At 41.0% G+C, this 27687-nt stretch overlaps 1 protein-coding gene across 1 annotated transcript in view; it reads left to right on the forward strand.

Annotated features, from left to right (window-relative positions):
* LOC147747551 (calcium-activated chloride channel regulator 1-like) overlaps positions 1-23177 on the forward strand; it is a 365801-nt gene extending 342624 nt beyond the window's left edge. The window contains exon 14 of the mRNA XM_086925678.1: positions 21533-23177. Within this exon, the coding sequence (XP_086781804.1) occupies positions 21533-22005 (473 nt within the window). The 3' untranslated portion in view covers positions 22006-23177. The remainder of the gene's footprint in view (positions 1-21532) is intronic.
* Positions 23178-27687: the final 4510 nt, after the last annotated feature.

Below are 27687 nucleotides of genomic sequence, written 5' to 3' on the forward strand. Positions count from 1 at the left end.
TTCCATCATTCTTCCAGACTGGAGCCAACATCTTACAAATCCCTTTAGAACTGATGTGCGCTGCTCCATGCGCCATCGTTACCACCGCAAGCACATACGCATCAGGCAACATCCAACATCCACTCAAGTCCAATTTACCCGTATTCTCTTTCCATGCAAGCTTTTCCTCTTCAGTCGCTTCTTCCTGAATTGCTTTCACACTTTCCACTGTGTCCTCACACATTCCCGATTCAGTAATCCATCTTGCAGACGTTGCAACATACATCCTACTCATCGTATTCCTAGCTGTCTGTTTAGCGGTCTCATCAGCAAAGGCATTTCCACGACCAACATCGTCCGTGATTGCTCGATGAGCACTGCACTTCACAATCGCAACTTCCATTGGTAAGGTTAGAGATTCCAACAAGTCATTGACTAGCTGCCCATGCTGGATCTTAGTCCCATGGGACGTAATGAAACCTCTTTCCTTCCACAAACGGCCAAAACTATGCGCTACACCGAACGCGTACTGACTATCTGTGAACACATTCACTCTCTTTCCCTTAGCTAAAACACATGCTCTAGTCAATGCAATTAATTCTACAGCTTGGGCAGAATTCTGACTCACTCTTGCAGTCTCCACAATCGTACTCAAAGTCGTTACTGCGTAAGCAGCTGTTACATCACCATTCTCCAATTTAAAACAAGACCCGTCAACATACAACGTGCCATCTGGATCTAATAATGGAGTGTCTTTAAGATCAATCCGTCCTTTTGTCTCCTCCTTGGTTCTGAAACAACAGTCATGTGGTTCAGAATCACTCCACTCCTGACTAGTCGGCAACAATGTTGCTGGATTCAATACATTGCATCTTTTAATCTGAATATGACTTGCTAGCAGTGTCAGCTCATAGCCTGATAATCTAGCACAGGTAAGGTGCTGTGTCTTGGTTCGGTTCATGAGCGTGTCCACTGCGTGTGGAACCATGACCACTAGCATGTTGTTCATGACCAAACCAGCAGATTGTCGAATGGACGCTGCAGCTGCTGCTGTAGCTCTCAAGCAACTAGGCAACGCTCTGGCTACCGGATCTAATGTTGATGAAAAATACGCACAAGGGCGTTGTTTATCACCAAATCGTTGCGTCAGAACACTCAATGCACAACCTTCTCTCTCGTGTACATAGAGTGTAAATGGCTTACTGTAGTCGGGTGTTCCCAACACAGGAGCTGAACACAGTGCATTTCGTAACTCAGAGAAACTTTGCTGACATTCGGCAGACCATGGCACCGGACTCGGAACACCTTTTCCAGTCAAGGCCACCAATGGTTTTGCCAAAAGAGAAAAATTTGGGATCCATTGCCTGCAGTATGAGGTAATACCTAAAAAGGCACGCACTTCTCTCTGTGTGCTAGGAACATTCATCTGCGTAATTGCTTTTATTCTCTGTGGGGTCAACCTTCTTCCCTCCTTTGACAAGAGATGACCTAGGTAGGTCACTTCTTGACAACAATATTGCATTTTGGAAGGTGACACCTTGTGATTTAAATTAGACAAATGATGCAGTAGGGAAATTGTAGCTGCTTTGCAAGTTTCTTTGTCATCGGCAGCCACTAGAAGATCATCGACATATTGCACCAAAGCAGAACCTGGAGGAAGTACAAACGAATCTAACTGACTTTTTAATGCCTGGCTGTAGATGGATGGGCTTTCACAATAGCCTTGTGGAGCACGTTTAAACCTGAAGCTTCGGCCTCCTAGAGAGAAGCCGAAAATATCTCTGCTTTTCTCGGCTATCGGAATGCTGAAAAAGGCATTCTTCAAGTCGATAACTGAGAACCATGTGGCTGTAGCAGGAATCAACGTTAACAATGCAGTAATGTCTGGAACCACAGGAAACTGTGGGATCACAATTTTGTTAACCTCTCTAAGGTCGATTACAAATCTATAGACTGGAGGCTTTAAAGGATCAGTGCGTTTTAGAATTGGCAGTACAGGGCTGTTACAAACATTTCCTCTAGTTTCCTCTATTACGTCTTTCTTGATCAAATCTTGCACTATCAATAAGAGCGCACGTTCACCTTCACTAGAGATCTTGTATTGTGGGATTCGTGGAAATTTGACATTTGCTTTCAAAGTTACTACATATGGTGAAATTTCCAAAAGACCTACGTCGTTAGGACCAGTCGCCCAAAGAGTATCAGGGAGAGAACGCAGCTCCAGCGGGAGCGCATCCATTGATAAGTACATCGGGGAGATGATTCTCTTACCCAATGTAAGCTGTACTCCTGACGGAGAACAGTACAAAGTCGCGTACAGGCGTTTTAACAAGTCTAAACCAAGCAGATTTTCATTACAACCAGTCTTCAAAATCAGGGGTGCCTTCAATTGACGAGGCCCAACAGAAATAGACAAAGGACCAGATACGGGGTTGTGAACAGGGGCGCCTGAAAAACCTACTGAAGCATTTGTTAAGCCAGACAAAGGTGCGCCAGGGAGTTTTGCATGTATGATAGAACTTTTTGCTGCACCAGTATCCAACAGAAACGGTTCGACTACACCTGATGTGGCTACTGCAACATAAGGCCCACTCTGATCTACTGGAACTGATACTACTCCCTCTCTTTGTCCATGGCTGTCCTAGTACTCATTTTGCTGAAATTCCTCACTAACTTCGCAGTAATCCTCAACGTGATATTGTTGAGATCTAGTTGGTTGTGCAGATTGTCCGTTTCGCTGATCAAAATAATTAGAAGGGCGATCATTCGTTTGTGGAGGCATAGCACCTCGTCCTCGACCTCTAGAATTTTGCATAGAACCACCACAACCTCTCTGAGCTGCAGCAGCATTATTTTGTGCTAGTACTGGACACTCATTCTTATAATGACCTTCCTTTTTGCAGTAGGCACACTGATTCCAGTTGTATTGCGGTCTCTGAGAACCATAGTCGGTCCTCTGGTATGGCCCTTGCTGTGTATTTGTCTGATTCGTGCGAGGCGGATATGCCTGCTGCAAAAGGACTTTGGTTTTTAAATCTTTTGTTTTCTTATCTGACTTTTCCTTCTCTTCTTTATCCCTATTTTCATAGTACTGGGCAGTTGCAAGTATTTGCGCAGTCGTAGAGACAGCCCACGCACATTCAGAATCTTTTAATTTATTGCTGAGTTCTGGTAACAGATTGTGCACAAATTTATCAACAAATAATTTCTGGCCTCCTTCCGTGCTCATATCCTGACCACTGTGATCTACCAAAGTTTCTTCAAATCTGGTGAAAAAGTCGGAAACGCTTTCGTCCTTCTTCTGCCTGCATGCGGACAACTTGTCCCAGGTAACGCGCAATGCTGGCATCAGAGTTTTCATTAAATCGATTATTCTACCGGGCAAATCAGCAATTAGAGGTTCGGGTTTAGAACCACCTATTTGTTGACCATCTGCCGCTATTATAGCTGCCCAATCACCACCTAGTGCAACTGGATGATTTTCTTTACGAATTTTAGCCCAAATTGGTTGCGGTACTACATTACCAAATAACATGTCAATATCCGCTAAATTCATTACGCAAGCTTCAACCGTCTGGGCCAACTCTTTGTAATATCCAGCGGGATTTTTACGCGGATCTGGCAAGGCCTGTTTTACTGCTAACACTTCAGCTCGTTTCCACGGAATGTGTATCCACACTCTCTGGAATTGGGCAGGAACGGCTGCAATACCATGGGCCGCATCAGCTTGCACAGCTTCGCGCCAAATTGGAGGAACTTCTCTCATAGGATATTGACGACCTTGTTTCGTACTACGTTTCTCTACATCTCTTGGTGAACGAAGGGAAGAATCAAATCTAAAATCTAAAATTAATTCCATTGCTTCTTTTACTTCTTGACCAACTATCATACCTGCAGCAAATTTTTGTTGAACATGGATTAATTCATCCGGCACTTGTTCAGATTCGCTCTCCTCCCACTCTTCACGTAAAAGGGAACACATGACATCAAACACATAGCGCTGTGTCGGTTCATTCCATTGCATAAATGTATCTCATACATCTCGTACATTATACCTTCCAACTTTCGAAATCCACCTAAGGGCAGTAGAATCTAATAGTCCTCGTTCTTCACTACTAGGAAGCTGACTACGTCTCTGAACAGATTCAGAGGCAGGACTCCTCATCAGAGTTTTGTAGAAGGGAGATAGAATATTAGAGACAGAATCAGTGATTCTCCGACGAACAGAAAGCGGAGTCACATAGCTTGCAGAAGTTTGAAGTAGAGTAGTAGTTGGAACAGAGGAAACAGCAATAGTGGGGGTAGCAGGCAAAGTAGCTTGTGAAACAACAGGTATTAGTGGTACAGGTACTACAGGCACAGGCAGAGGAGCTGGCAACCCTGGAAGAGGGGGTGCCGGAGGAATATTGTTAACCACAGGGAGTACAGGAGCTTGATTCAGCGGAGCAGGAGCAGGTATACCAGGCTGTCCAGCAACCGGTAACAAAACATTCGGTGCATACGGTGGAGGTGAACTTAACAAGTAAGACAACAGGGGATCCTTTTCAGGGTCCTCTACTATCTTAGCTGTACTCGATGGCAAGGCAGAGTAGCACTTGTCTATCGCTAAATTACGCTCTCTATTGGCTACCTCTATCGCTTAATCAGATTCATTGAGTTGCAGCTGCTTGGCAGACTGTTCTAAAGTCAACTCTTGCTCTTTTTGCTCTTTCTTCAACTTCTTAGTTTCTCTCTGTTTGGATTCTTTTCGCCAATAACGGAAAGAATCAAACATTGCCGGCCGGGCTTTCTTCTTAAACAATTTCATTTCTAAATTATCAAGAATTTCGGGTTCAAAACTACCATGTAGTGGCCAACTAAGGACACCATCTTTCTCCGTGTAACGGATCCATACCTCATTGTAAGATATAGGACCCACACCGTGCTTGCAGTAAAGATCATAAAGAGGAGTTCCAATCGGAGGAACCAGACATGAGTCCTCCAACCGGGAATCCCTGTTGCAACCAAAACACGACAACATACAATTTTTCCGACTTACCATTTTATAAACCGGAATACAGAACAAACACAAACAAAGGTGCGCACTCGAACTAAGAACTTAGGCCTACCAAAGTGAACAAATGTATCGAAACCCAAACTAAACCAAAAGATTATCGTAACTAGAACAACCAGTGATAATCTTACGAAACCAAACCAAACCAAGGAACTAAAAGGATTATCCAAACAGGAGCAAACCCTTACGAAGTAACCAAACAACTAGCAACCACTTAATACTTAACTGAGGCACTGAAGACGTCACCAAGGAGAAACCCGTTTCGTCTCGCCGTACTAAGGTCTGCACCTCGGGTCCAAGACAGGGCGACAGTCAAGGCAGCGGACCACTGCAGCCGTCCGAACGGGAATCCTCGTAGAAGAGAACGTCGGGCCACTTTTGCGATATGCCGGGATCGATGAAGTGGGGCGCCTCCCTCTGGAATCTTCACACAAAGCTTCTCGAACTCTTCAGGCTTTTGGACCGGTACCGAATGACGTCGCCCCACGTTGGGCGCCAATTGGAGTTCTGGAGTTTTATTAAGGTCCAGAGGTGTCAGGGACAACACCCGAAGACCCCTGAGTTCTACCTGTCTCGGTGCACAAATAAACACAAACACGGGCTTCTCGATGGTGGCGTCAAAGACCAAAGGTTTATTACTGCAGGGACACAGAAGTCACAGAAACTACACACGGGCAGAATCTAGGAGCCTGTTCGATTTGCACAAAGTGGGTTGCTCCTTAAATACAAATTATTTAGCTGGGGGCAACATTCTCCACATACTAGTACGTTTCTTAACCTTTATGTCCTAAACAATAAATATTTGGCGTTACACAGGAATCGTCAACAATATCTGATGTCAAAACATTACGAACGAGAGGTTTCCACTGTTCCATCATAATCCCATTTCATCTTTTCATTCAAGAGCCGGACCGCCTCATCGTAAATTTCGTTACCTCCCCCTAATAAAGGCCCAGAAGGAAAGGAGCAGAGCCAGGTGCAGAAGATAGAAAAACAGGATAAGAGATGTTTGTGGGTCGTAAATGGGCAAGGCTACCAGCTTCGGCCGCCTAATCATGATCAGGCCAACGAACACGAGAACCAGTATAGCAGGACTGGCCTCAGGCAGGGAAGGCAGCTTTTGCCGAGTCATGCGGCCACAGCGTTTCTGTCCTAAGGTGCACGTGTCACTGGCAAGGTGAATCGCCGGCTAAAGCTTACGTGTCCTTAAGTGAAATGAATTGATCAGAGGTCACTGTGTGTCCATTGACTATGTGAGGGCAAGAATACAAGATGGATGCCATAATCTAAAATGGATGCTATGGGTGAATCAGAAATATGGTTATAACAAGAGTGCTCTTGCTCGTAGCATGGCGAAAACACCAGGACATGCTAAATGGATCATTTGCGGTTCACTGGTACCAAAATTATGAGTTTACGACAATGTTGAAAACACGGGTTCAAATCGTCACGGAACCTCAGACGGGCTTTCGACCTCTACACTCCACGGAGAAGGTAGTGATTTCGGTAATGGATGGACTTCGCGAGGGCATTGACACCAATCTCCCGCAGGCCCTTATCCTTCTGGACCTGTCCGCCGCCTTTGACACGGTGGACCATTCCATCCTCCTCACCCGTGTCAGGGCGGCGGGCATAGAGGGCTTAGCCCTCTCATGGCTTGAGTCCTTCCTGTGTGACAGGGCTCAAGCGGTCCACCTTGCTGGCTTCACTGCCGCCCCCCGTAAGGTGGAGTGTGGCTTCCCTCAGGGTTCTTCACTTTGCCCCCTTCTGTTTAATTTATACATCTACCCCCTCATTTTTATGTTATAGCAGCTGGAGGTCACAGTGTTCAATTACGCAGATGACCTCCAGCTAATCTTCAATCTTTCCCACTCCCCCTCGTCCGCTCAGAATGTTCAAACTGTTATGTTATTCATTCAGGACTGGATGAACTGCAACCACCTCAAGCTTAATCCAGACAAGACTGAGCTGGTCTTGACTGGAGGTGGTTGCAGTCCATGGTCCCCATCTTTTTGGCCCTCATCACTTGGTGCCCCCCCACTCCCGGTCCCTAAAGTCAAAACCCTTGGGATTCTGCTTAACTCTCAACTTTCTGTGCACTCCCAAGTCAGTTCGGTGGTATCCTCCTGCTCCTTCTCTCTCAGGATAATCAGGAAAATATCCTGTTTTTTCTCCCTTCCGGCGCTAAAGGTTATTGTAATGGCTATGGTGCTCTCGCGCCTTGATTATGGAAACATAATCTACAACGGCGCGCCGGCCTATGCCATACACCACTTGCAGCTAGTGCAGAATCAGGCTGCCCGCCTGATTCATGGACTGCCCAAATTCCATCGAGCCACCCCATTGCTGAAGGCACTGCACTGGCTGCCCGTGAGAGAACGGTTCTTATTCAAACTAGGCTGCCTCACCTTCCAGGCCAGGATGGGCACTGCTCCTGAGTTTATTTGCTCAGCTGTCAGTCCCTACTTACCGGGCAGAGAACTCCGCTCTACTCACATGGCACTCCTGGCCTTACCCCGCTCTAAGAAAAAGAAAGCTGGCTGGGCGAAATTCGCGGCCCTTGCACCGGTGTTCTGGAACTCCCTCCCCCTGGCGCTCTGAACCTAAACCTCTTATTTAGAGTTCCGGAAAAACTTGAAAACTTTTCTTTTTTCTAGTGTTTTTGCCACCTTGTATGTCCTCTCCTGCCGCTGTCTGCTGGTCGTAATCTCCAAAGCGCCATGAAACCGCTTGGTATAAGAGCGCTCAATAAATGTTTTTAAATTCAAATTTATAGAACAAAGTACAGCACTCCGGGGGTAAGGCAGTATTTCTTTATTTCGCCGTTAGCAGTATGAACAGGCGCGTTTCGGACACAAGTCCTTCATCAGTGTTTACTCCTAACGCAGTAAGGCGGCTGTTTTTAAATGCGTCATCATATCATGCCCATTGACATTAATGACGGTATCAAAATTGCTTTTATTGCGCTTGCAATTGTGGCGGCCAGAATTCCCCCAAGAAGAGGGGCAACAGTAGGTGAACCCTAATTCCAACCTCACAATTATCAATTTGACCGGCAAAACTCTGACCAAGGTAGAAGAGGACACCCTACAACTTGGATTGACCTTTTGTCCCAATGATAAACTGGAATATGCACAAACCAGAATAGATCTTTTTAAACTTGCTCGAAAAATCAAGTTACATAAATTCTTCACTTTGAAACCCTCAACGACGGATGCAAAGAAAACAAAGAAAAGATTAACTGTACAAGTAACGGATGTCTTAAGTACAAAAGATCTGAATGTTATTGAAACCATGACAGAATTGCAGACAGAACAAAATCTAGACAATTGTGACGACCCAATAATGAGAGCCAGAAGAACAAACATAGAACAACAAGTGCCTTTGACCAACTTTAAGGCACCGTCACAATTCAATCCACAGATGCCTTACGATGCTATTGACACCTTCTCAGACGCGGTAATTTAAGATCTGATGAAGTTTAGAACCACTGGGCAGAAACGGGCCCCTAATAAGAACAGTTCTCAAAAGCACAATCTAATGCTATATTGGATATTAGCAGAAACGATGAGATTATTGTGAAGCCCTCTGATAAAGGCGGAAATATCGTCCTGCTTACAAGAGAACAATACTGTCATGAATCTTTCCGTCAGCTATAGGATTCTCAATATTACATTAAAAGGAATAGAGAAGAATATTTACAGAGCATAACAACATATCATGAGCTGTTGAACAAGGGCGTAATAGATCAATGTTGGACATGAATGAATACCTATTTTTAAGAAATCCAGAACCTTACCCCCGGAGTGCTGTACTTTGTTCTATAAGGGAGGACGGAGTTTGGAGCCTTGATTTTGACGCGAGTACCATCGCACACAAGCACCCGCCCACGAGTGACCCAAGACTTTGTTGGTACAATTGGAGCGATAATTCGTATATCGGGGCACCGCTTTGGAGAACACGGAATTCGAGAGGAAACAAACGAGTAAACGGTGGATCGACACAGGACTGGGACGCTAGTGTCGGGTAAGCCGTATTTAAGATTTCCCTCTCGTGACTGCATCTTAAGTCGTTTTAACACTCTGAAGCAAGGTGTGTGGGGTAAAAAGGTTGGGCACGGAGAAGCAGATTGCCGCGAGGCGGCATTGGATTTGCTTAAAAAACGAACACAGACAGCAACAGTCACATCAAACACAGTAGGCGGAGGGACAGCAGCTCGGAGCTCACTCCAAAATTTGTTTGTGAAATTGGAAAGATGCACTGAGAGGGAGATAAGAAAATGGTGGGAAGCCACCTCCCTCCAGAATTACATAGATGTCAACAGGGTCCCCAGGGGTCTACGCATTTACACAGTCCCCGCCTACGAGAACCCGATCCCAAACTATTAGAACAATGGGCGGAGCTTACATCGGCATCCTGCAAGGCTATGCTTGACCTGCTGGTCAAGTTTGCGTGGAGTGACAGGGCAAAAATATTGGAAGAAATCGCTAATCTAGAAAAGGACATTGCGAAGGATAGTGACAAAGCCAAACAAGAGCATTTACGAGAAGAAATGAAGAAACGTCTGGTGAAGTGTGAACTGAAAATCAGACAAAGAAAACAAGAAAAATATGAAAGAGATGAGTGTGATTACGCTCTGGGCAGAATTCTCACCTTCTCAAAGAAATTTGATGCTCCGCCTAAGGTATTGAACAAAAAGAAAGGGGTTGCACCAACGGCACGAGTTGAAACATCAGAGTCAGAAGTCACCGAGGGGGAGCAATCAGGCGAGGAAAGAGCAACGTCATCAAAGGAAACGTTGAAGAGTCCTTTTCATTTGGAATTCAACCTAATACGCCAGAGTTGGCTCAGGGGTGGAAAATCAAGACCCCCCGAAAGCGAAGAAGAACCCGAAGAGGAGGTTGGAAAGGGAAGAGGAAGACGGGGAACAGGACCCCAGAATTCCCGCAAGAAGAGGGGCAACAGATGGTGAACCCCAATTCCAACCTCACAATTATCAATGTGACCGACAAAACTCTGACCAAGGAAGAAGAGGACACCCTACAACTTGGATTGACCTTTTGTCCCAATGATAAACTGGAATATACACAAACCAGAATAGATCTTTTTAAACTTGTTCGAAAAATCAAGTTACATAAATTCTTCACTTTGAAACCCTCAACGACGGATGCAAAGAAAACAAAGAAAAGATTAACTGTACAAGTAACGGATGTCTTAAGTACAAAAGATCTGAATGTTATTGAAACCATGACAGAATTGCAGACAGAACAAAATCTAGACAATTGTGACGACCCAATAATGAGAGCCAGAAGAACAAACATAGAACAACAAGCACCTTTGACCAACTTTAAGGCACCATCACAATTCAATCCAGAGATGCCTTACGTTGCTATTGACACCTTCTCGGACGCGGTAATTCAAGATCTGATGAAGTTTAGAACCACTGGGCAGAAACGGGCCCCTAATAAGAACCATCTCTCAAAAGCACAATCTAATGCTATATTGGACATTAGCAGAAACGATGAGATTATTGTGAAGCCCTCTGATAAAGGCGGAAATATCGTCCTGCTTCCAAGAGAACAATACTGTCATGAATCTTTCCGTCAGCTGGAGGATTCTCAATATTACATTAAAACGAATAGAGAAGAATATTTACAGAGCATAACAACATATCATGAGCTGTTGAACAAGTGGCGTAATAGACATGAATGAATACCTATTTTTAAGAAACCCAGAGCCTGTAACACCAACTTTTTATCAACTACCGAAGGTGCACAAAGACCTTCATACACCACCAGGGAGACCGATTGTCTCCTCAAAGGGAGGACTCACTGAGAACCTTTCAACCTACATTGACTCATTTCTATTGCAATTTGTTGTGAAGTTGAAATCGTATTGAGAGATACTAAAGACTTCAGAGCACAAGTTGAAACTATTAACATATGTACTAATAACTCTCGACATCATAAGCCTCTATACATGTATTTGACATGCCCAAGGAGTTGAGGCAGTGAAATACTTTTTAGAGAAAAGAGCTATGAAGTACACTGAACATGGAGTGATGTTAATTGAATTATTGGAATGTTGCTTGACACACAACATATTTATGTTTCAAAACGATCTTTTTAAACAAATCTCTGGGACTGCAATGGGCACCTGCTTCGTCCCCAGCTACGCAAATTTATTCATGGGCTGGTGGGAGGAGCAGGTGGCCCTTGCAGGCGACAATGCCAAATGGGCAGAACACATAGTTGTGTGGCGTCGTTATATCGATGACCTTTTCCTTGTATGGAGGGGCTCCTTCAAACAGGCAGAAGAATTCATCAGAGATTTAAATAAAAACAACTTAAATCTGAAGTTTACTTGCGAAATGAGTAGAAATGAGGTACACTATCTAGATCTGAGAGTCTTTGTTAATGAGGGAACACTTGAGACATCACTATATAGGAAGCCCACAGCGTGCAATAGTATATTGCACGCTAAGAGTAGCCATCCTCCTAATCTAATTCGTAGCATACCGTACGGCGAATTACTTAGACTTCGCCGGAACTGCTCAAGAGATTCTGATTTTATAACTGCAGCTACAGAATCTATGATGAGATTCAAAACCAGAGGATATGATTCCACTCTTCTAGATAAAACTTTCAACAGAGTTTTAAAAATTCCTAGAAAGGACCTGTTGAGCACGAAAAAGAAGACAGAGCAGCCGGAAGTCACCAACAAGTTTAGGATGATAACAACCTTCTCGGATGATGCTAATCATCTGAGGAAAATACTCACCAGAAACTGGCATATATTACGATTAGATCCAACAATAGGGAAAGATGTCCCACCACACCCACTAATCACTTTTCGTAAATTAAATTCCTTTAAAAACAAACTGGTACAGAGTCACCTTATGCCTCCTAAACAAAAAATGAGTGGTACTTTAAAAGACATGAAAGGATTCTTCCCCTGCGGCAAATGCAGAGCCTGTGAGAAAAGCAAACGGGTTTTGTCATATAAAATTCCTGGTATGCATACTCCCAGAACCATCAATAAGTTCATCACATGCCTGGCCCCGTATGTTGTGTATTGCTTGACCTGTCCATGCGGTCTCAAGTATATCGGCAGTACCATCAACAATGTAAAAATGTGAATTTTGGAACACCAACGGGCCATCACCAACAAGGATACAACGTATCGGGTGGCCCGGCATTTTGCTAAAGAGCACCAAAGTAATAGGGATCTATTACAATATTTTGGCATAGACCATGTTCCAGCCAATCCTGGGGGGGGGTACACTGATGAGACTACGCAGACTAGAGTCACGATACATCATTGACATGCAAACAAAGAGCCCACAGGGGATGAATAGTGGAGAAGAATTGATGGTACATCTAGGCAAATGAAGTATACACTGTACTTTTGCACTATCTTTAAGCTGACTTTGATACTTTTTATAGCTATTTATTCACCCTTCTCCTTGCTCCTTTTCCTATTACTCCTTTGTTAAAAACTGTTTTGAATTTAGACAAGTCATCAAGAACATGCTCAAAAATGAATATGTAAGAATGTCAATTACGGTGATTGAAATTGTAATATGCGCAATGCTAATGATGCTGGTGACATGCCGATACACGGCTAGATAATTTGAGACACCAGCTTTCAGCGGCAGATATGCCGATACACGGCGAGATTAGATATGTATTATTATACATGTCTGATGATATACATCTGAATAACATGTTGAATGTGAAATATTCAAAGATGGCCGCCACATTTGCAAGTGCGATAAAAGCGATTTTGATACCGTCATTAATGTCAATGGGCATGATATGATGACGCTTTTAAAAACAGCCCCCTTACAGCGTTAGGAGTAAACACTGAAGAAGGACTTGCGTCCGAAACGCATCTGTTCATACTGCTAACGGCGAAATAAAGAAATACTGCCTTACCCCCGGAGTGCTGTACTTTTTTCTATAAAGGAGGACGGAGTTTGGAGCCTTGATTTTGACGCGAGTACCATCGCACACAAGCACCCGCCCACGAGTGACCCGAGACTTTGTTGGTACAATTGGAGCGTTAATATATATATATATATATATATATATATATATATATATATATATATATATATATTTTATTTTTTATTTTTTTTTCACAAAAAAACATAGGTTTCAGGGACGTTATAGTTAGTTGAACATTTGACTCATATAAAACCAGAGTAAGTTGCCTGTTATAGTTAGTTGAGCTAGCTATAACTCGCGCGCCCGCAATGCACTGCTGATGATGTCACATATTACATCACTCATGACATGGTCAGTGACATCACTGATGACATCTCAAATGACATCACTGATGACATCACTCATGGCTTCATCCAGTGAATGTTTGTTTCTATAAAATCGTAAATATGTTTTTTTTTATATATATATGCCAAGGTGTATTGAAGAATGAACGCATTTGCAAGTGCTTAAAGGAATTATTTTGTATGTGCGTGACTGACTGTATAAGTGAGTGATTGAACGTGTCTTACTGAATGCATGGGTTAGTGACTAAACTGTGTAAACGTCTGTATTAGTCTTTCCATTGGTGTGTAAGCAACTGCATGGGTTGCTGAATAGCTACACAAGTGTCTATGTAGGTTATTGATTTATTGTCTGAGTATCTGTATGAGTCCCTGAGTGTCTGTGTGAGTGGGTGTGTGTATGTCAGTGCATAGATGTCTGAGTAGGTGATTCAGTGGTTGTATGGATTTAAAAGTGCATCTGGAAAGGGCTGTATGGGTGAGTTAGTGTGTCTATGGGTGTGTTGGTGAGTAAATAAATGTGTCAGTGGTATATCTGTGACTAACTACATATGTTTTAAGCCACTATATGTCAGTGTTGGAGTATATAAATGAGTATACGTGAGACTAAGTTATTTCAAGAGTGGGTGCATAATTAAGTGCCTGCTTCTATAAGTAATTGTATAAGACAGTAAATATGTGTTAGTATGTGTATAAATAAGTGAGGTGGTATGTCTAAAAATAACGAAGTTGGTGTGTATAACTGTTTTCATGATTAAATGGGTATGTGCTTCTTTCTTTTTAATACTGACTAGGCGTGTGAGTAACTCTATGGATGAGTGGCAGCGTGTGACTGCATGTATAGATGTATGAGTGCATATTATAGTCCTGTATTGATGAGTAACTATATGTATAAGTGACTGGATGTGTGTGTAGACCTAGGAAATAGTGAGTGCTATGTAGTATATGGCATTCTTCTGTCTGGTTTCGAAAATAGCAGTCAGCATTTTAGAATGGGTGTATCAAAGTTTATATTAGAGCACCAGTATGTGCATCAGATTGTCACGTGGATGATGTCATGAGTGATGTCATCATTGATGTTATTTGAGATGTCATCAGTGATGCCATGGACCATGTCATGAGTAATGTAATATGTGACGTCATCAGCAGTGCATTGCGGGTGCGCAAGTTATAGTTAGCTCAACTAACTATAACAGGCAAATTTCTCTGGTTTTATTTGAGTCAAATGTTCAACTAACTATAACGTCCATGAAACCTTTGTTTTTTTGTGTGAATTTCTAAGGTTTTTTAAATAATAATTCCTAACTATAATGTCTGTAAAACCTATGATTTTTTTAAGTGAATTTCGAAGGTTTTTTGAATGTTAATTTCATATTTTAATGTTAATAAAACCTATATTTGTTCTATTATATTTTTAAATATTTTGGAACTCTATTATACTTCATTTTTTTAACTTTAAAAATAATTTATTGTTTTTTGGGGTGGGGGAGAAAACTACACTCCCATACCGGTAGCGTACCAAGCTCTATCACCACACAAATCTTATCCGCCATATTGCTAAACTCATAAATGATTAAATGATGTGCATTTCGTATCCAACGAGTTCGTGGCACCGTGTCCCACCTAACATCATATACGCATGAAGTCACCGCCGGTACTACTTTGGTATCTGATGTGTTACGTTCCAGACGTCTAGTATTGCGCCGGGTACGCCATTTCCTTTTTTTTGTCTCAAAATGATGTCTAAATAACTTTAAACAGTATATGAGAGGACGCGAAAATCTAAATTATTTTAAACATTTATATATTTCTAACTGTAATAAACTTATATTATGATAAATATATTTTGTAAAAATTGCGTCGGGTGCGACCTCCTTGTGGCCTCCTTGTGCGCTCGGTGTGTAATTGCCATGTGACCTTAAAAAAAACATGGGAAAAAAGTGCTTCAGAAGAAAGCATCTGTTTTTTCCCCCCTGCTAAAGGAATCAACAAAGGGTTTGTGGTGTTAAAATCACCATCTTCCCAGATTTCAGGAAAAGATAGACTTTGTCAGAAAACCAAACTTTTCTACCCAGTTTTTGCATTTTACTGGGACCTAGCATATTTTTCCTGCTTTCAACCTCCTTCCAGTTAGTGGTAGAAATGGGTGTAAAAGCAATAATGGATCCCATAAAACTATACATTTCTGAAAGGTAGACAACATTCTGAATTCAGTAAGAGATCATTTGTGTAGATCCTTCAAGTTTTTTCTATAGAACCCGACAGTTAACATAAATAAATATTGAAATTGAGTTGGAAAAACTGCCATTTGTGCTAACGTTTTCACCTGTAACTGAACTACCACACAGCATTTGCCTTGGTCTCCCAATATAAATGATACCTCACTTGTGTGGGCGTCCAGTGCAGAATCACCTAACAATGTAATTTGTTTTTAATATAGCGCTTAGAGTTCACTGTGCTATCCCCTCAATCCCTATGTTTTTGGCCTTATCCAGTCGCAGGCCCTTGAACCACCCACACAAGTGAGGTATCATTTTACTCAGGAGTCTGAGGGAAATGCTGAGTGGAAGGATATTTGTGAGGTGAGGTGATCACAGACTGAAATGTGGGGGAACTGTGTTTTTGTTTAGCTATTTTTGAGGTTTGCAGGGGAGTCTGGGTAGAAAGACATTGGGGAATCCATGCAAGTCACACTTCCCTGGACTCCCCTGGGTGTCTAGTGTTCAGAAATGTGTGGGTTTGGTAGGTTTCCTTATATGTCCGCCGAGCCCTGGACCAAAACGCATGTGCCCCCTTTGCAAAACCGGGTCATTTTGTGATAGATTATTTTAATGTTTCCACAATAATTTTGGGCCCTTCCCTGCTGCAGGTACTTGGCCCACCCAAACACCGGAGGCAACATTTTTATCGGGAGACCTGGAGGAACACTGGGTGGTAGGAAATTTGTGTCACCCCGGTAATCCCACAACTTTCCTGCACAGAAATATGAGAACATTTGATTTTCTTCAGCTAAATCTGAGGTTTGCAGGGGATTCTGGGTTGGAAAACGTGGGGGGTTCCACCCAAGCCACACCTCCTCTTACCCATCACAAGGCAACCTGGTTTTGCAAGGGGGCAAACAGTACCTCTACCAGGTGTTTCAGTGCTGGGAGGCGGGGGGTGCAATATCCCCATGAGCACCTACGCAATGAAACTAGCCAATCTGCTAATTTCAGTTTCATATGTGATGATGTCAGCGTGCCATGTGTGTGATCATCATTGCATATGAAAAAAATGACTTGGGAGACTGGGAAAGCTCTTCCCCACCTCCTGAGGCAAAAATATAAAAAAAGAAATCCCTCTGCTGTTTGCAGAAGATGGAGTTCGGTCATGACCACATTAGCTCTGGTGCTCATGACCGAACCATTCCTTCATGACCTCTGAAAGGGTTCAACATCCATGTTTATTAACGTTCCACAATTAGCTAAAAGGTTTTTGTTTAAAATGTATTTGTTTATGCAAAAATATGTGCCACTACACTGTCTCATATGGTACAGCATGTCATTGAGTGCACAATTTCTGATTAAGATTCATCATCCTCCTCATCCTCACTGTCACATTCTCAGCCAAATTTAAGTACCCCAAACATCCTTCCAACAACATTGCAGGCATTGTATCGCTTCAGACCATCATTCTGTGCAGTTGTGAAGGACGGTCATCATCCATGGCTGTAGCTCATAGCCTTTATCACCTTAAATAAAATATTAACAAACATATTAGAAGTATTTGTGAACTTACATGTGCATGATGGAATTATGATATATGTTGATATATGTTGAACAGGAATGAAGCAAGTGTACATTTGAAGGTTAACACTTAATAATTTAATTTCAACGTCGTTGGAAATAATGCCTGTTTTACACATATGGTTTATTTTCAGTGTAAAAGGAAATACTATTCAATATCCATAGTTAAATTTGACAAAGGAAATTAATTATGCTTTGTAGAGCCAAACCATGAAACATTTGATTACTGAAATTTACACAATATTGATTTAGTGATGACTCTACTTGCCCTGACACTCATGACATGTGGCAAATTATGTTTTTTTACACAAGCATGAACCATTCTTATATATGCTGCAAATTCCTTCAATTACCTTTGTTCTTACAGCAGCACTGTGTTTATGTATGCATTATATTTGATGGAATGTTTACTGGTAACATGTATAATCAATGTAATAAAGTAGTTGGCGATAGGATTTGATGGTTGATGATCTAGCAGTCATCTACATTTAGGTCCACATCAGTTTGTTTATATGCCTATATGTTTCTTATTTGTTTAAGTATATGTTTTGCCATGACACAGAGATTATGATTTATTGTTACAAGGATATGTTACTTATTGTAACCATGCAACAACTATAAGGACTAAGTGCGTGAAATGTGAACCTTTAATTTGGCCGTGTGCCTCACAAGGTGACAGGGGTATGTCAGAAATATATTTATGTATTAGTTTGCACCCCAATAAGCCAAACTTTAAGGTGCCTTGAGTGTTTTTGAAATCACATTCACACAAGGCAGCATACATATGTGGATTTAGATAACATTTCTGGATGCTAGTCTTAACATAGGTCAGTGGTTCCATATCTCTGCGGGGTGTCACCAAGGTGCGATTTCAAAACTAGCCTGGTGCTCTGCAAACAGATGCATATCTAGCACATAGTTTGGGAACCACTGCTGTATCTCATATCTTCAGAAGTATTTATTTCTTAAGAAAATGTGACATGCAACAAGTTGCCCAGGTCAGATATAGTGTTATGTTAAATGTTATGTCATAAATACTTCTAAAGCACGCGAATACCCAGAGGTATCTTGGCACTATCTCTGCTAAAACAGGTTGAAAAAGAGCTTACAGATTACGAAACAGCTATGTTTTTTAATGATTTCTGGAGAATAGCAGGCTAGTCATGGATTTAGCATGCAGAGGTAAAGTATTCCACGTTTTAGCTGTTCAAGTAACAACGCTTCTTCTGCTTCTTCAGGTGGAGCATTTGATCTTGGGGAGTATGGTATTTTTGCCCATATAGAACTGCAGAATCATGCCAGGACAGTACCATTTAAAGCTGCATCTCAAATAGTTCGGGATCATATTGTGCAGTGCTTTACAGGCAATACACAGAGCCTTGAAGATGATCCTTTGCCTGAATGGAAGACAGTGTAGTTTTTGAATGGCTTGAGTGGCAAATTGAAGTTTAGGGGGCCCTACCAGCAAGAGTGTAGCAGCATTTTCCACTGTTTGGAGTTTGTTCCCGAGTTGCTGTTGCATATTTAAATATAGACCATTGCAAAATTCTATTCTAGAAAGCGCCAGGGATGTGACAACCACTTCTGGTGAATCAGGAGGAATGTATGGAAGGATTTTTTATTATCCTTAATGTGTAGAAGGAGGAGTGAATGCCAGAATTTACTTGATGACCATAGGTTTTCTTTTTGTCAACTAACACTCCTAGATTTCTAGCCTTCCTAACTGGAGTCGTAAGAGTTCTCAGCTCCTCGGCCACTGGTATGGGGATAAAAAAGAGACCTGATTGCCAAATAGGATGAACCCTGACTTCCCAGAATTTAATTTCAAGCAGTTATTGTTTATCCAGTCACTCACTGCCCGCATACAGTTGTGGAATCTAGTTCCAGTGTCATTGTCAAGGCTGGAGAGGGTAACAGCAATCTGTGTGTTGTCAGCATAGCATTTAAGGGAGAATCCAAAAGAGCTGATAAAATTAGCCAGTAAGGTACCGTACACTTTAAACAGCATTGGACTTAGCGAAGATCCCTGAGGGACCCCCAGGGCAAGCAGAAGTGTTCTCATACAAACTTCTTTAGTGCCACATATTGTTCCAGTCCAAGAAAAAAGATCTTAGTAGGGTCATAGCAGCCCCTCTGATCTTGATGTTGTGAATACGGTCAATCAGCAACTTGGGATTGACCGCATCCAATGCTGCCGATAGATCAAGGAAGACCATGGCTGCTCTTTCTACTAATCCAGCTTTTGCTTTCATATTGAGGTTCCAAAATAACACAATCCCCAACTACCTGGCTCATACATAGGATTTACTAGACATGGAAAGAGGTGCTTCAGCGGAGATTCATGTATGGTGTTGCAGTGCTACGTGCCTCTCAAGCTGTACTTTGGGTGAAGCAAAAACTGTGTGCAGACCCTGTTGAGGCTCTAGTTATAGCTTGTAAGCCATCTCACTTGGGTTAAGATGCAAGTCCTGATCAGCTTCTGCCTGCTACAGATCAGTTTGTAAAGACTGCAAGCTTGCAGCCTGTTTATGCTCACAGGTGAGCATAAAACTGGTGTTTCAGTAGTGCCGTTTTGGGTTTTACCTTCTTACTTCGTTATATTTTTATATTTTGTTTGTACGATTTGTTTGATAGTCACCAACTTGTAAAAAGATTGAGGCTTTCGAATTGTATAGATGCCTCTGTACTTCCACTTGTCAATCGCTGTCAATCTCCACCGCCATTCTTTAGACCTGGAAGTTGATCGACGTATATGTGTTTTCACTGCTCTCTAAAAAACTTTTTAATCAATCATATTTCTTCCTGACCTCTAAAGTCTGTCCTTTAAGTTTTATTTTGTTGACAGCAGTCTTGTGCATTTCCTGTGCATATTTGCAATATTGTTTAAGAGCTGCTGCTTATGTAACCTGAATAACTACAGCCTTAGTTCTTTCCTGAAACATGCAGCTCCTTGTCACCCTCTGTCTCGTTTAACCCTTGGGTATGTTTATTGATCCAGTCTGCCATGTTTTGCTGTACCACAAATAGAAAAGAGCACCCTGCCAGAGTAGATAATGAGTGGTCCTCTACAGGATCCAATTCTGTTAAGGTGGGAGCAACATTAACTGCATATCAGGGCCCAAGACAACAGATAAATGGGATTCAAAACATGCTTTTTATAGAAAATATATATTTTTATTGATTTTTATGCAGTTAGTCATTTCTAAAAAACATTCACGGCTTGTAAGTTCAGGGATTAATAAAAACAATAAATACGATGTATCATTTCATATAGGAAAAGAAACATATTCATAATGTTAAGTGTTCCACTCACTCTAGGACAATTCAGGGGGCTCACCAGAGACTCACACCTTCAGGGGGTCATTCACATTCAAACACATTCAACCGATTCAGACAGGTAGATCTCGCATGTCCTGGAGTGAGTGGAACACTTAACATTATGAATGTGTTTCTTTTCCTATATGAAATGATAAATCGTATTTATTGTTTTTATTAATCCCTGAACTTACAAGCCGTGAATGTTTTTTAGAAATGACTAACTGCATAAAAATCAATACAAATATATATTTTCTATAAAAAGCATGTTTTGAATCCCATTTATCTGTTGTCTTGGGCCCTGATATGCAGTTAATGTTGCTCCCACCTTAACAGAATTGGATCCTGTAGAGGACCACTCATTATCTACTCTGGCAGGGTGGTCTTTTCTATTTGTGTTTCGATCCCCTCCCTTCCTGCCTATATCCATTATTGCCTTGGGGAACCCCTTCTATTGTATATGTTTGTTTGTACCAACTCAACAGATATAAAACTCTGATAAATCGCCTGGGTAGAGATAGGGAAATTATCTTAAGCCACCAACAAAGTGCATGAATATCATACCTGATATTGATACATGCATACATTGCAGTTGAATATATGTCAATAGCCAACAAATTCCAAGGTAAGTGTTTGTTTAAGTAAAATGCATGTTATGTTCCTTTTCTGGTCCATTTCTCAACATTTGTTTTATTCCAGTCCTTAGTATGCAACTGCATACTATACATGGCACATGGCCAATTACCATGGGATATCATTTTAGCACATTCGCCTGATGGGGCCAAATATGAAAAGTGCCCACTCTTTCTTTCAGAATAATTTCTGCTAGCAAAAAAAGAAATAGCACACATTCAATAAAATAGTAAAGAAAGAAAAGCAAATTATATATTCAAAAGTATGATCTTGCTGAACTACTGTTTTGATTAAAAAATCAAATAAAGCTATTTAATTGACTGCGGTTTCTTTGTTTGCCGGTGCACTTTGATGTTCATTTTTTCATCACCTTATGTTTAGGTCAACTAAAATATAGCTGCGCTTCTTCATATTGTAATAACCTGTTTAATCATTTAACAACAAATGAATATTAACAGATTTCTTTTTTGTCTCCAGCATCTACCTATGAAATCCGAATGAATGAAAGTCCACGGAAGCTTAAAAACTATTTTGTAAATGCTACATCTTTCAACATTTCGACTCTAACACCTCAACTTGCAGGCTCCAGAGAAACATTTATGTTTCCACTTAAGGATATCCCTGTAGGAAATAGCTCATCTCTCTATTTTGCAATATGTACCATTGACAAATCCTCCCTTCGATCAGAAATCTCAAATCTAGTGAGAGCCAACATGTGGGTTCCAGCATTTGAGATTATGGAAAGTGTCTCAAAGAACAAGGGTTCAAATGAGATGTTTGTCGTAATTGGTTCCATAACAGCAAGTTGTTTTATTATTAGTGCACTTATATATATTTTGAATAAAGCTTCTTCTCTTCAAACTCAGAGGCATATCTGTAGTCGTGAAACGATGCAACTGTCACACAAAATTGATGTGATAGAGGAAACTGATGAACTCCTAATTCAGTAGCTAGTACATTTCAATTGGTGGACAATAAGCTATGACATGTGGAAATTAAACCATGAAGAAAAAAAGAATAGTTAACATATTATTAAATGCATACTTGATGTATAAAGAAAGAGATTAAAAGGCACCATCAACGCAACTCATACTGTCCAATTGCAGTGAATTAAATTGCATAATTTTCAATTTGGGTTTTCATTAAGAATATGTTTATGTTTGCTCAAGTGGTTTAGTAGCTTCCCCATTTAATTGATGATTTGTTAAAACGAGAGTAACAAAACACTATTAATACATTATCTGTTTCTTGTTAGTCAGGTCCCTTTTTCTGTCCGCCATTATCGTTGATAGCATCTTAAAATAAAGCAGATGGCACAATATTTTGGCTCAATAAACATTATGAATTTAAATAAATAAGCAATGTTTGCTTTATTATATGTCCATTGTTTTGGAGTGTAGGAAGAATTGGAGCACACATCATAATCAACTAGAATCCCTTGTCTACTGTACACTAGAATTCTGACAATTTTACTAACTGGTATGTCAGTAATCCCTGATTGTGTATAAAAGTGGATTGATCTTTTTTGTCCCTTTTGTACAATTGAACAGCTGTCTCCAGGTTAGGGAAATGTACAATTAAATGACAATAGGAGAGACTGTTAAATATGTGTGGCAGAATAGTACCATAGGGTGTAAATTACCAGCAACACATAAAAAGAGAAAGAAAATGCATTCTGACTACATGCATGTTCTACAGTGTTAGGATGTAATTGAAGCTTAAAAATGCTTGTGGTAGTTGAGAGTTTGGCAAACAGGGTACTCTGTTGCAAATGTGAGGGATTACCCTGCTCACCGAACTTCAGTCCACACGCATCGCGTGTAGAGACAGGGCGTCCTTAGGTTTTCTGTCAATGGAACCCTAGTTTACTCTGTGGATTGAAAACTTCCTTCATTAGCCAGACAACGTAGTCCCTTTGGAGGAAGGACATTACACCCTAATTAGGTTGGACAATGCAATATCTTTTTTTCAGTCCACCATCACCAGGAAAAACTTGGCAACGAGGTACATAAAAAATAATAGCCCCCCTATCCCTGGGAGAAAACTCCCAGTGTGCGGGGAGTCATTTGTGTCTTGTTTTTCTGAAACAAACTCCCACTTCGGGAACTAGTTTCTGAAAAACTTTTGAAACGTTTGGCGAATGGACCTCAGAATTGATGACAGTCATCCACCAAACATTTAGACATTGAAAGGAACAACTTTAATAGCTGTTCCTTTCAATGTGCAGAGTTGACCTCTGGGCTGGCAATCATTTCTAAATATGACAGATGGAAGTCCATCAGGACGGCTGAGGTAATGTTCTCTGGACTTTCCTGAAGGACAGAATGCCATCCGTCAAATGCTAAAACAACCCTGTCCTTATGAGATATGATGTAAAGTTACAGTGTACAAGACCAAAAAACAGTAGTATTACACACTTCAAAGACCATTGAAATAAAAAGAATTTTTTGAAAATCAGAACCAATAACCATATTAATGAATTGTGTGAATTCCCTTAGTAAAAGAAGCAAGTCTATGGAAACATTTCCAAATTACATTTAGAATTGTTGTCTTCATGGCAGAGATGTGGTTTGTGTGGTTTTAAGCTGTTATTTTCATTTTTTTTATTGAGCACTGTGATTTAAACCTGCAATGATACATTCTATAGAATATAGTAAACAGCATTCAAGAATTGCAAGAGGGGCATACTTTACTCAAAGAGGCAATGGAGGGGCAGGGGTAGGTAGTGGGGAAAAAATTAAAAACAAAGATGGTAACCACAAGTTTATGTATAGTCATAGAACCTTCTCTTTTGCTTTAGGAGAATAAGATGTAAGACTCTGTGAGTTTACATAAATTCAGTTGTGCTAACTAATTTTTTTGAGGCAAATGTATTTATTTTACAAGATAGCTATCACGGGTCTTATATTTCAATAAGATTTTATTTGTGAATTTTCAGGATCAAGACTGAATCCAAATAAAACGATTCAGCAGGCCACTTTTGTAAACTTTTGTCTAGATTCTTGGAAATATATCCTTGCTAATAAGCTTGGTAGGTGTTTTTGTGTTATCGGAAAATGTAATGGCCATCTACTCAATCTTACAGTTTCTGCATGACCTGAGGTGCATTACAGAATATCCAGCCTGGACTGCTAGAGGAACATCAAGCTCATCCGTAAGAGAGACATCCAGCTCAGGATGTGAAAGGCACATCCGGTCTGGGATGGAAGAGGTTTCTTAGCCCACCCTGGTTTAATCTGTATCCTGTATGATGTGCTTTCCATCCTTTTTCTCATGTTCTGCACCTTTTCTATGGGGTATTTAGGACCTATTGGGCATGTTATCAAGGACAGGCGATACATTATCGCCGCTTTTATCGGCAGGAAACTGCCGATAAAGCGGCGATAATGGCCTTGATAATATGCTCTATGGATTCCAATTGAAGCACATGTTCGATGTGAACACAACTAACATGGGCTTCGATTGGAATTCATAGAGCATATTATCAAGGCCATTATCGCCGCTTTATCGGCAGTTTCCTGCCGATAAAAGCGGCGATAATGTATCGCCTGTCCTTGATAATATGCCCCTATGTTCTTTCTTACCTTTAGGGATAAGGCAAGCTGGCATGTTATTCTATGATTTTTCTCGTTTAAAGAGAGTTTGGTTTAGATAGGTGCCTTTGCTGTCTACTTGCTGCGATATAGAACTTTGTGTATGCCAATAAAATACATTAAATAAAAGATTACCTATGTTATGCAATTTATTTTCACAACACCAACATGCTACAATTAGTTCCTACCTAACTTTAAATCATGGCTAGTAATTAAATCCAAAATAACCTTCATTATAATTTCCGGTGGTCTGGAAGTTGCTGCTCTTATGGACGCTGTCTGTGGCATTGAGCAGCAATGGAGGTGCTGTCACTGAGTCATTGGGTAACTGACAGTGGTGGAGATTAGTTTTCTGTTCGGGTTTGTTAATTGCACTGCCATAGAACCAATGGAAACAAGAGGTAAATTGCAATTTTTGCATCATGTATATAGGCATTCACTGTGAATTGGAAAAAATGTATACGGTACATGATAATAAAAATGCCTTGCCCAACTCTTTTTTTATGATTTAATTTCCCTGCACCAAGGAGAAAAAATTGAAGGATTCAGTATTTCCCCACATAGACTACCCAGACTTTCCGTTATGCAAACTACTACAGACCTGTTCCTACAAGGGAGTTGTCACAACTTTCATATTCTTCATATCCTTATCAGACTCCTCACTACTTCCCACACTAACTGAACTCAAGACCCCAACTCATCCTTACAGTCTCACCTTCATTTTGTTCTGTACCTTCCACTGCAAATGCTCTCCCACATGCAAATGTCTACACCTGTCAGAAGAGAGCATCAATTGTACGGTTCCTCCATGTCAACATGTCAACCATTTTTCAGTCCTGCGCTTTTCGTTTACAGCTAATTTGTTCTGGGAACAATAGTTCTGATTAATTTCTGAAGGACCAGTAGACCTCAAATAATGACTTTCAAAAGTACAGCACAGGAATGGAACATTATCTCTCTCATTCAATGGCCTTATCTGTTTACCTGAATCCATATACATTCAAATTTGACAAAGTAGTGGGCCATACCAGTTAATTGTTAATAAAAATCAAGGTAACTGCAAAGAAAATATAAAATTTTGAATATTTTGAATTTGGGTAAATTATTGAGGCATCTCTATCCCTATAAAATCCTGTCAAGTTAATGAGTGAACAACCCATCATGATAAGGAAGACCTGTGACGATGCTCTTCGTATATATGGCGCTCAGCAATTACTGATTATCTGAAAGCTTGTTGATTAAATTTACTGCAGGTAAGCACTGCTGAAATGAACAAGTGCTTTAAATGCGATAACAAATTAAAGCAGATGTTTATTTTCCTGCATTCAGTTTTCTTTGTGCAATTGCTGTGTGTTGGTTAACATATTAAAGTTGGTCTGCAAAATTGCATTAGCAATTATTTAAAATTCACAGAATAAAAAGTGGTTTATTATTAATAAAGAGAACAAGATATTATGTTGATTCAGAGCAGATGGTAGCACAGATTAATCCCACATTATTAATACTTGAATATGCATTCACTTCCTCTGTTGGTTAACTTTTAACTAGTCAGCTGTGCAGAGGTCTATCTGTTCTGTGCACCAGGAAATTGTCACAATGTCATACCAGGAGCCGCTTCAAAGTACTGAGGGCAGCTTTCCGTTTGGTTGAGTTTAGGTGGAAGAAGACGTGGTGATATCAAATACGCGCTCATCCTACTTGAGGCCAGGCTGCAAAGGCCGGCCTTGCAGTGGTGGGAAAGTCTAGCCCTGCTCTGGGCATGGCTGTCCTCGATGCAGACCTCTGAGCAGCGGTGGCTCCTCCGTTAATGCGGAGGACGCTGCCCTGCCTGCTGCCAAAGCATCCGGCACACACATTAATTAAATGGTAATAAATACAATTTTATTAATGTGTTCCAGGCTCCTGCTGTTATAGTGCGAGGGCAGCGGGTAGGGCTAATTAGTGCAATTGCACTATTACTTCAGCCCCTGTCAGTGCCCATGTCAGATTGGCCGACTGCCTACAGCCAGCCATGCTAATCTGTGCACTTCATAGCCTACAATCCCAGGGCTGGGAAACAGCTGAGGGATTGCAGCCGCAGGCCCCCAGCCTAAAACTGAGCGCTGGGTTGGCCTGGTCAAACCAATCCTGGAGCGAATAGTTGCTTTTGTGTCGAACAAGGGTAGAAGTTCCTCCCAACCTGTCGAAGGAGAGCGGCAGGACGATAGGAAGAAGAAGACCTTATTTAGAACCTGTGTGCCATATATGGTGAGCGTTTTGGGCTTCGCGCCCCACAATAAAGTAATGTTGCTGGTCGCCGCTGCCTCTAGGGTGTGGCTCAATGGCTCTGGCTAGGAAGACCTGCTTATTGAAATTCGTCAAACAGTACCCGAGGATTGTACTATCATTGAAAATATTAAGTTAACTACCAAAATGCACCAACTGCTACGTGGGATAGTCTTTTCACATTTTCCACAGTATCTAGTGTATTATCTTAAGCAGGCCTTAAAGTGGGATGGAAACGTTATGGGGTATTTTAAGGGAGCGTGGCCTTTGTAATTAAGGGTGTGGTTTAAACATGTAAACAACATTTCTCTGATTTCCCTAGTGTGGCTCCTGGATGGGATTTTGGTTTCTCTCTGAGCTTTCTATTAGGACACCAGCTATATAATACAACTGACATACATCTAAAATGAGCCAGATCTATTAGCTTGTCTTTGGAGTTTTACTATTTAAGATCAATGAAAGACAATAATTTTTCGCTCCACATCTTGACCACCTGTATATCTTGTCTCTCATCTCGTTATTGTTATTGCAAGAGAAAGTTTATACACAAACATTACAGATACATAACGAAAATAACTATAAATCGTTCCGCCTTAACTATAACAGAGGAAAACAATACATAATTAAAGAATTGAAAATAAAATAATGAGGAGACAAAGCATTTGAAAAGACAATTAATTATTAAATAAATATTAGCTGGACTCAAAAATTCCATTAATCAAATCAAATAAACGTTCCCCAGATCTTTTCGCTTTTTAACAATGACCTACATCC

Source organism: Lissotriton vulgaris, chromosome 1_1 (assembly GCF_964263255.1).
Source record: "Lissotriton vulgaris chromosome 1_1, aLisVul1.2, whole genome shotgun sequence".
NCBI lineage: Eukaryota > Metazoa > Chordata > Amphibia > Caudata > Salamandridae > Lissotriton > Lissotriton vulgaris.